At 33.1% G+C, this 11,212-nt stretch overlaps 1 protein-coding gene across 1 annotated transcript; it reads right to left on the reverse strand.

Moving 5' to 3' along the window:
- Positions 1–4,791: 4,791 nt before the first annotated feature.
- Positions 4,792–9,666, reverse strand: LOC142979514 (uncharacterized). The gene is made up of 4 exons (XM_076124453.1): positions 9,570–9,666; positions 8,423–8,569; positions 5,439–5,642; positions 4,792–4,931 (listed from the first exon to the last, which is right to left on the reverse strand). Exons 1-4 carry the CDS (start codon positions 9,604–9,606, stop codon positions 4,819–4,821), a joined length of 501 nt encoding a protein of 166 aa, XP_075980568.1. The 5' UTR covers positions 9,607–9,666; the 3' UTR covers positions 4,792–4,818.
- Between the last annotated feature and the right edge of the window lie 1,546 nt (positions 9,667–11,212).

The following is an 11,212-nucleotide window of genomic DNA, read 5'->3' on the forward strand; positions in this document are numbered from 1 at the left end:
AAGGATATCCTTTTATTTTTAAAATTAATGAATGTCCCAAAATCTTAAAAAGTATGATATAAGAAATATATTAATGCCATCAAAAACATTCTGTAAAAACCTCAAGTCTCGCCGTAAAAAGTTGTGAGATCTATGTATATAATACCAAGTCGATTAATCTATTTAGTCTCTACTTAAAGGACCTTCTGTCTTAAGTTATTACGTATGTTATTATCATGCCAATTTAAAAAAAAATGCCTTTAAAACAAATAGACCGACCTGGCCATCGCATGCTTTGATTATTAGTATGTATCACACTACACAACACGACGAGAAGTTAATGCTCCTGAAATGTTAATGGCGAATTTGTGTTTTCTTGCGATGACCAAGTCGATCTATTTGTTTTAAAGGTATTTTTTTTAAATTGGCATGATAATAACATACGTAATAACTTAAGACAGAAGGTCCTTTAAGTAGAGACTAAATAGATTAATCGACTTGGTATTATATACATAGATCTCACAACTTTTTACGGCGAGACTTGAGGTTTTTACAGAATGTTTTTGATGGCATCTCACTTCTTTTTGTAGAGCGAACATAAGTCCAATTCGTATGGAAAGACGTTTTTTTTTCATAATTCAACATATTTTCCTATGGGAATGTTGTTCAGTTTCATGGGCTAAACACCCTTACCCACCCTATACCCCCTCCCGTTATGCCTCATATAGTAGGTACCTATTTACACCTATTTATTTTATTTTCTACAGTAATAATAATTCATTAACTGCAAATGTAACCTTGTAATCTTATACATTTATATGGGATTACAAAGTTATTGTTGCAGTTGGTGTATTCAGAAAACTGGACCGAAATTAGAAAGTATTGAATTTTTCCCATGATTAAGACACTAAGCCCTATTTGTATTCTAAATTTTAAGCTTCTAAGTCTGCTAGAAGTACCTTAGACTTTTGATGATCGGTGAGTCAGTGAGTCAGTGAATCAGTGAGTGACAAAATTCAAAATTTTAACAAGTTGTCATTCTTAAACTACTGGTTCAAATTGACTGAAATTTTAAATATACCGTGTTTTTACAATGACTGATTAGTTGCTGAAAATCCAGGCTTCTTGTTTTATCCACAACGAAATTATAGGGGTGTCAAAAATAGCCCGAATTGCTTCGAGAAAAGGATGTTACGGCCGTGCCGCTTTTTTTTGCTCGACTTGCGGGGGCACTTCCGTGCCCCCAGAAAATTGTATTACGATCCCACTTTCTCTAGACTAAAAACACTTCTAAAATATATCAATATTTAATAATCTTTTATCCAACACCACATAGAACTACTAGCATAAATATACGTATATTAATACCCGCAAGTCAATAGATACTCAAACAGCGAACATTGACGTCACATTATTTCAGCCAAGCACATATTGACAGAGTGCTTCAGCCCCTTATTTTCCATACACTAGATGTTTCCCGTTAGGAATAATGATGTGCATATAAGTACGGATTATGTTTGCAAAGTGGTGGTTTGAGTACTAATAGGAGTAATGGTATTCAAAGAAAATATGTAACTTCGAATCTCTAGTCAGGACAAGTAAGTACTTTTAGGCCTAGATTTTACCTTATTAACCTAGCAACCTAGGTTAATAAAGTTAGTAGTAGAAAGTATATAGTTCTGTTATACTTTTAAATTTGAGTGTTGTTGACGACGAAATAGAAAATCTGGTTTTAAGTGTTTTTGAAGCTACTTTGGAGACGATCATAGTTAGGTATCTATTTTTATACATTTTGAAGCTTCTCGCAGCCGTATAACGTTTTAATTGTACATCATAAATATAAAATGATGTGAAAATGTTGTGTTAAAACTCACCTTTTTATTTGTTCCACTGTAAATATTCTTTAAAACTACTTCAATGTTATTTTGCTTTTTATAAGTAGATTTAACCTTTAGACTCCGACTACGCATCTCAAACATCATGTTATTTTCCCCGGCTGTTTTTGTTTGAGTCTGACAAACAAAACTGATTGCTTTCCCTCTGGATCATGTCCAGGAACGGAAGCAGATTCTAATTATCTCTTGCATCTGTTTGCAAATGTACTTTATTTTGATACCTACTATATCATAGTTGATCGTGGGCGTTTCTATTTTGGTAGCTTTTTTATCAAGTTAGGTTTAGGAAGAAAGGCAAGACTGAACACAAGGTCTTGGAAACGAATTTTCGAACTATGGTATTGACGTCTCGGACTATCTCAATGGAAATAAAGTGTGACTTTATGTATGGATCGCAATGAAGTGGAGCTCTTTAATTCAGAGTGTATTTTTTAGAAATATGGTGTTTCCATGTTTCACACACTTTCTCTAAACGAAGTTGCAGCCTGAGATTAATTAAAAGTACCCTTTAGAAACTCATTTTGTTGTTTATTCCTAAGGAGCATAGGACAAGCTTTATGCTTTTTTATTGCCTAGCATCAGAGTCGAAACCTCAGCGTCAGTCTGTAGATGCATATCTTACTTTACAACATGAACTAGAGTGGAGAATATTACCTTCTAATATAATACGAATTTCTAGTTTAAAGAATGTGTAGTGTAGATTTTAATTAATCATTTGAGTATTGAAAGTTATGCTCTATTAAATTTATTTGGTGCAGCTCATTCAATAAACCATTCACACATTGAGTGCGGTCGCTTTGTCCAGTGCTTGTTCGTGACGTAATCATTTTAACCTGCTTTTATATAATAAAAAGTAGTAATTTTTGTTGAACTATGTTCTGAATGAAAGGTTAAAATATTTAATTAATATCCTTTACAAAATAAAGTCGGTTTTATATTATGTGGTGGTTAGGATTGTCATCAAACCAAAATCACTAAAGACGGGTTGCGGGTTCGATTATTACATGAAACAAAATGTTTGTGAGTGAGTCAAGATTAGATCTTAGTACACGACTTTAACTATTCAGATTAGTGCAAAACATATATTTTTGTAAGTATATTCCAATTATTTAATTCGGTCACGAATAAGATTTCTAGTTTTCCACAACTTCAGTCCTTTCAAACTCAAGATTATCAAAACTGAAACGAATTTAATGTAGCGAGACGCAGCCTGGCCGAGAAACTCGTTCCTTGAATTATTCCTTTCGGGTTCACTGTAGCTCAAACGAGGCAATTTACTTCCAAAATAGGGATGTTGCTAATACAATAAAGACAAAACAGATTTTCGTTATAAATAATTCGTTGGAGAAGGTTTGGTGACAAATAATAGGCGCTTTGACGACTGGAGCGCTTGTTAGTTGACAACTACTCACACTATGTAATGCAGAGAAATAGACAACCTTAAACCCGGTCTGTGATAAATAAAACATAAATCTTCCTTTAAATTGCTTTTGAGTTTCTTTTGGTGGACTTACCTCGTCTGTATGTTTTTAAAACAATCATCTGGGGGCACGGAAGTGCCCCCGCAAGTCGAGCAAAAAAAAGCGGCACGGCCGTACCATCCTTTTCTCGAAGCAATTCGGGCTATTTTCTACCCCCCTATAATGTCGTTGTGGATAAAACAAGAAGCCTGAATTTTCAGCTACTAATTATTCATTGTATAAACACGGTATATTTAAAATTTCAGTCAATTTGAACCAGTAGTTTAAAAATTACAACTTGTTAAAATTTTGAATTTTGTCACTCACTGATTCACTGACTCACTGACTCACCGATCATCAAAAGTATAAGGTACTTCTAGCAGACTTAGAAGCTTAAAATTTAGAATACAAATAGGGTTTAGTGTCTTAATCATGGGAAAAATTCAATATTTTCTAATTTCGGTCCAGTTTTCTAAATACACTAACTGCAACATTAACTTTGTAATCCCATATAAATGTATAAGATTACAAGATTACATTTGCAGTTAAGAATCATTATTACTGTAGAAAATAATAAATAATAGGTGTAGATAGGTACATACTATATGAGGCATAACGGGAGGGGATATAAGGTGGGTAAGGGTGCTTAGCCCATGAAACTGAAAAACATTCCCATAGGAAAATATGTTGAATTATAAGAAAAAACGTCTTTCCATACAAATTGGACTTATGTTCGTTCTACAAAAAGAAGTGAGATGCCACCAAAAACATTCTGTAAAACCTCAAGTCTCGCAGCTCAGTCTTTCTGGCGTAAAAAGTGGTGAGATCTATATAATACCAAGTCGATTAATCTATTTCGTCTCTACTTAAAGGACCTTCTGTCTTAAGTTATTACATAAGTTATTATCATGCCAATATTAAAAATATTTTACGTTTAAAACAAAAAGATCGACTTGGTCATCGCATGAAAACACAAATTCGCCATTAAAATTTCAGGAGCATTAACTTCTCGTCGTGCTGTGTAGTGTAATACATACAAATCATGCGATGGCCAGGTCGGTCTATTTGTTTTAAACGTAAAATATTTTTAATATTGGCATGATAATAACTTATGTAATAACTTAAGACAGAAGGTCCTTTAAGTAGAGACGAAATAGATTAATCGACTTGGTATTATATAGATCTCACCACTTTTTACGCCAGAAAGACTGAGCTGCGAGACTTGAGGTTTTACAGAATGTTTTTGGTGGCATAACTTTTTACTTGATCGACCGATTTTGATAATTCTTTTCTTGTTTGAAAACTAGTCCTTTCGGTCCTTTTATAATCTAACTAGTAGTTTTTGCTTTATCCTTAAATATGCGTAGCCAAATTGTTAAACTTACATACCCTATGCAAGTAGACAAAAACCTGACCGTAACAAATTTTCCTACATTAAAGGGTGAAGGAAACTTCAATTAAGAAATACACATAGAACATTTAATCTAATAGTCATGATAGTCTTTGTAGTCATGGAAACCGGAGAATACGACAGTTTCCTTGAATATGTTCTTCATAGCATGACGTTGACAGAACTCCAGTCCTACTTCAACGTACCCTGAAATAGCAAAATGATTATTTGATGACATAAATGCTTATTGCAAAATGATTATTATGAGTCAGCTCGTAACCACTTTCGACTCGATCGAAACGTCGGGTAGCAAATTATGTATCGTCAACCTTAAAATTGTCGTCACTTTTAAGACCCGTTAGCAATACAATATTATGAGTTTTTACACATTTCACGCGATAGTTTAAAAATTTTAATGATTATTTGAGAAACTGAATGCTCACTTATGATCAATGACTATACTCAGAAACCGTATGTATCCTTAAATCAAGCTTGTATTTTAATGCCAATCAATTATAATTATTAGAAAGGATGAAGTATTTAATCAATACTAATTTAATAAATATAAAGTTACAGGTGTCTGTATAACTGAGAAGAGGAAACATTATTTATTTTATCTAAATATTAGTTGGCAAGGCATTACAATCATGTTGCACCACATCGTCAAAATACGGGCATAACTTAATACAAAATAAAACAACTATAAAATACTACCATTATCTTCGTCACCCCTACAATTGAGCATGTCCAAATAGCAGCCGTTGTTGAAGGTCCTGTATTTATAGAACCTTAGCTTAGAGGCCCCACACACCGGCCTGTAGTGGTTCGGACAGAACACAGGGCACGAGTCGCCGTAGAACCTTCTCAAGTTATTCAGTTGACTTTTTATACAGAAGTCGATGTCTTGTTCGAAGAAACCTGAAAACATAATCATGGCTGTGTATACCTACATACAGAGACATAAAATTGCGCCTTGTATCTTCATGGGTGGTTAGAGACAAGAGAACGCCATTTGGTACTTGGTATAGTAAAGGGTATTTGTCATTGAAAATATTTTTTTTAGAGTCGCAGTCGAAAATGTTTAGAAATTATTGTTAGGTACATGAAGAGACGTATATTGCAATAGTTATATTTTTTCTTAATTCTAAACTTACAACAAAATGGTCAGACTGAAGTAAAATGTCATAGACATCATATTATAAATACAAAACTTGGCATGAATCTTCTTTAAAATGATTCGGCACACGCTATAAAAAAAATGTACCTATTACAAAACATGGATCAATTAATTTATTTCTCTTGAAAGTAAACAAACTAAGTATTAATACCAGTTTCTATTAAACTTAAACTAAAGTTGCAGTCTTAAACTTCATTTAAAGCAAGTAAACACACGTCAAAACAGCAGTTTAATTCCCAACATCGTGATAGCGCATTAATGCGCGACGAGGCCTAGTTCTCAACTCTATCTAGAACAACAACCTGTAGCGTGGCGCGAACAATACATGCATTTCTCTTGTGAATAACTACTGGACAATTATGAGAGTTTCGTGTTGCAGATTTACTTGAATGTTGTATACATAGGGTGTTGTTTTTGGTTAGTCTTTGTTTATTTAGATTTAGAGAAAATAAAAGCAAAATGAGTAACTAAAATGTAGTATAATTGGTGCTAAAAATAGAGTTCATAATTACAGTATTTATAAAAATGCAGAAAACACAGTAGAATATATAAATAAGCTATTGAAATATTTTTCAAAACAGAATTTCTAACATAGCAATAAATCTATCGTATTGAGATATTAAGTAGAAACAATTACTACTATTCCGAGTTGCAAGAGATATAATTTCATCACTGTCCCATTCTAATGGGTCTCGTCTCGAAATGAGAGAGGATTTAAACAAGCAAAGAAAATAGTAAATACATGTCCTTCAGCATGCGAACACAATAGCAATTTCTATTTTAGTACTTCTACTAAACAAAGAGCCGCACCAATTACTGTTTTCACCTTTAAGTAAAGTTGTAGGTGTTATAAATGTAACCTAAATTAGACCTAACTCACGCTATAATCCTAATACTAAACAACATTTAGTAAAACATATAGAGGTACAGAAACCAATGAACTTCATTCGTTACAATTATGTGGGTACAATATATTAGTTAATTTGCTAATAGGAATGAAAGCAATAAAAGCCAAGTGGTGTAAGTATCTCACGTAAAGAATTCGGTGGTTCAAAACATAGGCAAGACTAACGATATTTCAAAGTTGTTTAACTTTTTTTTTTAAGGCAACTACCGCACTAAAAGTTGCTCTTGTGTCGCGGGGACTTTTACAAACACACAAACAACGGACACAAAGCACAACCAGACCCGAAACAATGATTTGTGGATCGCACAAATAATTACTCCGTGTGGGAATCGAACCCACAACCTCCCGTTTCAGTGGTATCGGCGTGGCGACCTAAACCACTGCGCCACGGAGGCAGTAAGAAGAGCATCGTGATAAAAACTTGTGTGGCTTAAAGTTCTAATAAATAGTTTTTGAACAATTTTGCAAGGTTTGCTTGGTATCTGGTCATTTTAATTTTAGCTTAAACTTTTTCTCATTGTGGGAGTAGATTTGTACCTTGCAGTAGTACAGTAATGCGTTACGTTTTCACTTTACTTATAGGATTAATAGAGTGTAAAGTCTTAATATGCATTTACTTGAGAAACGAATATTATTTAGTTATTGGATTAGTGATAAGCTTTCGTAAATAAATTAATGTCAACTTTACAGTATTAATTTCAGTACTAAGTAACTTATATTAGAATTTTTATTAAATTATCAGAGTGAATTGAATATGATTTCAGATATGTTACTTTAAAGTGTCTGCATAATTAAATTAATTCTTCTTAGAAGATAATGCTATTATGTAATGAAAGTAATTTAATATTAACAAGATTTTGAGTGCACTCTGATATTTAAAAAAAGCTTATTGGAATTTCCAAAACCGAGTCTGTTTCGATTTCCATTTTGATTTCGCTTCATTTATAGTATGAAAGTTGTCTTTTATAAAATAAATTTATTACAAAACGCTTCTATTTGCATTATACACGTGATTTAGGCTGTTATTTTCCATCATTTATTTACTTTATTTATTGACTTATTTCCTTATTGCATATAACACAAAGTGCATTTAATGATGTCGTATAGAAACATACACATACATAACGGTGGTAAAACACACGCACATCATAAATGCTATAGCTCGAGATGAAAGGATTATTAGCACATGACTGAGCTTTGAACGAGAGTATTAGCTAGTTTTAGTGATAGCTTTTTGTTACAGAATTATGAACACTGATACTCTCTTTGCAAATTGCAACTACATACATGAGTAAAATTGAGTTTTAGAATACCCACTGCTGAGCAAGGCTCTCCTTCAAACAAGAGACGGGTTTATGCCTTGAGTCCTCCACGCTAGGCAAGATTTTTATATAATAGTTATAGAAAGATTGTTAATAAATACATTCACGCAATGGTTTTCATCGTATTTGATATCTAGATTTTAAAACCTTTTTGTCTAAGTGATAGTGATCCTCGGCGGTCAGAATGAAAAATTGATGATTAGCATTTAAAAAAAAATACATAACTTAAAAAGATGATAAAAAGAGAATATCGTCAAACAAAAACAAACCATAAAATAAAAGCAATACGTACCAATATTATGGCACTCTCCATACGCAATCATGGCACATTTACTTGAGAACATTTTATATGTTTTGTTCTCGGCGTCAAAAGCACACGCCATTTTGTCTCCCTGCGGACATTGTATGTTGCAGACATCGCACATTGCTACAGTTACCGCTAGAAAAAATAGACGTTGTTCTATTAAATGAGGTGCCTGAATTATTTAAAACTTCATTTTGTTGAGTATGTTAGGTTTTATGGACAGTAATAAAAAGGGTTGTGTATACTCTTTAGGTTATTTTAGTAAGTAGTATTTTTTCTGCACTTTACATACTTATTACACGACCTAGATAAGTACTAAAGTATTATTTATTCTTTGTATTTTTTTTTCTAGTCAATGCAAATTTATGAGTCATTTTCAAAGTTAAACATTGTGTTATGGGTCAATCAGATACAAATACAAATAAATATGTTTACGTATGATTTCCAGCGTTCTATGAAATTGACTGAAGATGGACATACTTAAATCATATTTTATTCAACATCTAAAACCAACTAGGTAAAATATATCTTATCAACAACTATAAAAACACTAGCAATTTATACCAAGAAAACACCCGAGATAGTTGCTAAAGACAATTTAGTTTTAAATGAGAAACCCAGGGATTGATCGTTCGGCATTATTTACTTCAGGCGTGCCGTTGTGTAGGCGACAATGCATAATGTAGCCACGTAAAAGGACAATGGAACAGGCTTTTAAGCTTGCATTGTCTTGATTTAGTACCCCGCGGTTGGTTGTTAGGTTGATAACGCGTTTCAAACTATGCGGTGAGCAGAACAAATTCTCTTAGTTTCTAGGGAATTTTGCTGCACTAGATTTTAAATCGGAGCTGGTGAGAATTGTTCTAAGTAACTGCTTTTACTAAGAACGTTTATTTACAAAAACGGCACTTTTTCAAGATAGTTTGTTGTTTACGTGTTTAATGTTGTTGTGTATGCATGTTTGTTACACTTTCACGCAAAAACTACTTAACGGATTTCGTTGAAATTTCGTACACTATAACATATCCTGTACATATCCTGGATTGATACATAATATCGATTTTTACTCCGAGAAATCTTCACAGACGGGCAAAGTTCCAAACTAAATTTGTATTAAATAAAAATAAGAACTCACTATATAAAACAACACAACACAGCAACAAGTTTGACATGTTCTTACAAAAAATAATTGCACAAGAAATTAATTATGAACTTGTTCAACGCAATCATACTGTTACGTATTTATGATAGAATTTCAATTAAGATAAAACATTCGCGTCCGACATTTAGAGACAAGGTATAACTGTATTGAAATTTATTTGTTCGTGTTCTGAGAAGAACAAAAATCGAAAGAACTTAAAGATCAGCTTTTCTTGTAAAGGATTTTCTGGTAATTGTAGGTAATTAATATTCAGAGATGCGCCCAATTTTTTTTGCAACATTATTCTGTTTTTTTTTTGTGCAATATTTTATTAACAATTTAAGAAAAACGCCCAAACTAAATCATGTTAGGTTAGAAATATGTGTTGTCGAAATATTGTCTGTCCACCAGAACTCTATAACAGTTAGGTAGTAGTGAAAAAGAAAAATATTTAATTCAGAGTCCTGAATGATAATGTACAATAAAATTTGACAAAGACTAGAAATGGGTGGTACCATCCTCGCACAATAAATACAAATCTACGTAGTGTACCCCTTCAGTATTATGTAAATAAACACAACTAATTAATCTCCAAACCTAACAAGTTGATCACCCAAAATTAGTTTGAATCAAACTTACTGATTAGCAACAAACTCTCAAAAGATCCCGAGTTTAAACTCAAAGTCCAGAGATAAGACCGTGACGCGAAGATTGAAGCGACAATTTGCAACTGAACAAACTTGCAACAAACTTTGTTCAAAACTACACGATGTTTTAAGAGGAATTCCTTGTTATGGGGCTTTCGAAGGACCATAATGACTGTCAATATTAAACTATATTGGAGGCTTACGGTATTTGATTACAATTGATAGTTTTAGTTCCTGTAGGGAATATGTCAATGTGGATCAGTGATACGTAATATGTTTGACTTGTAATTTATTATAGTAACAAAAACTGGGTTTAACAGATTACCATATGGATCTCGTGTATTGCTGTTTAAGTAGATACCGTTCAAAGTCATGACTCTGGGGGTCACAGAAAATTGATTTGAAAGAAAAAAAGGCCTGACGCTTAGTAAATAAATCAAGCGTAGTTTCATCCCAATGCCCACTGCTATCAATTGAAAGAGATGTGTAAAGTAAAACGCAGATGGCGTTGGCGATGGCTTTTATCCCATGGTGGTTGACTTTACTTATCTGTAATTTACGCTTAGCCACGTTTCCCTTGCATACAAACTACTGACAGCTTTTATTCTAACAAATAGATTTACTTGTGTGTCATACTGAACAGAAACTGGTTGCCGGAACTTACGATTGTTTATTTTGTTTTGTAGTACTTTTAAAAGTAAACACCAATTTTTATCACAGATGACTTTATAATCGTAAACGATTCAATTACTACCTACTAAAGTGCAAAATCGCACTTATTTTCACAACGAAATCAAACTAATAAAACGTGCACTTACTAAGAACTCGGAATTAAAGCGTACTCTATACCTAAGAGGTGGAGGCAGGGGGTACGATTTGTAAACAGCAGTTAGTCGTAAAGTGACCACAATCGATTAACTAAATCGTAGCGATTTGCAGTAAAAATGCGAGCCGTGTGTTCGGAATTGCCATTACTGTTGTTTATACACG

Source organism: Anticarsia gemmatalis, chromosome 16 (genome assembly GCF_050436995.1).
Source record: "Anticarsia gemmatalis isolate Benzon Research Colony breed Stoneville strain chromosome 16, ilAntGemm2 primary, whole genome shotgun sequence".
NCBI classification, from domain to species: Eukaryota; Metazoa; Arthropoda; class Insecta; order Lepidoptera; family Erebidae; genus Anticarsia; species Anticarsia gemmatalis.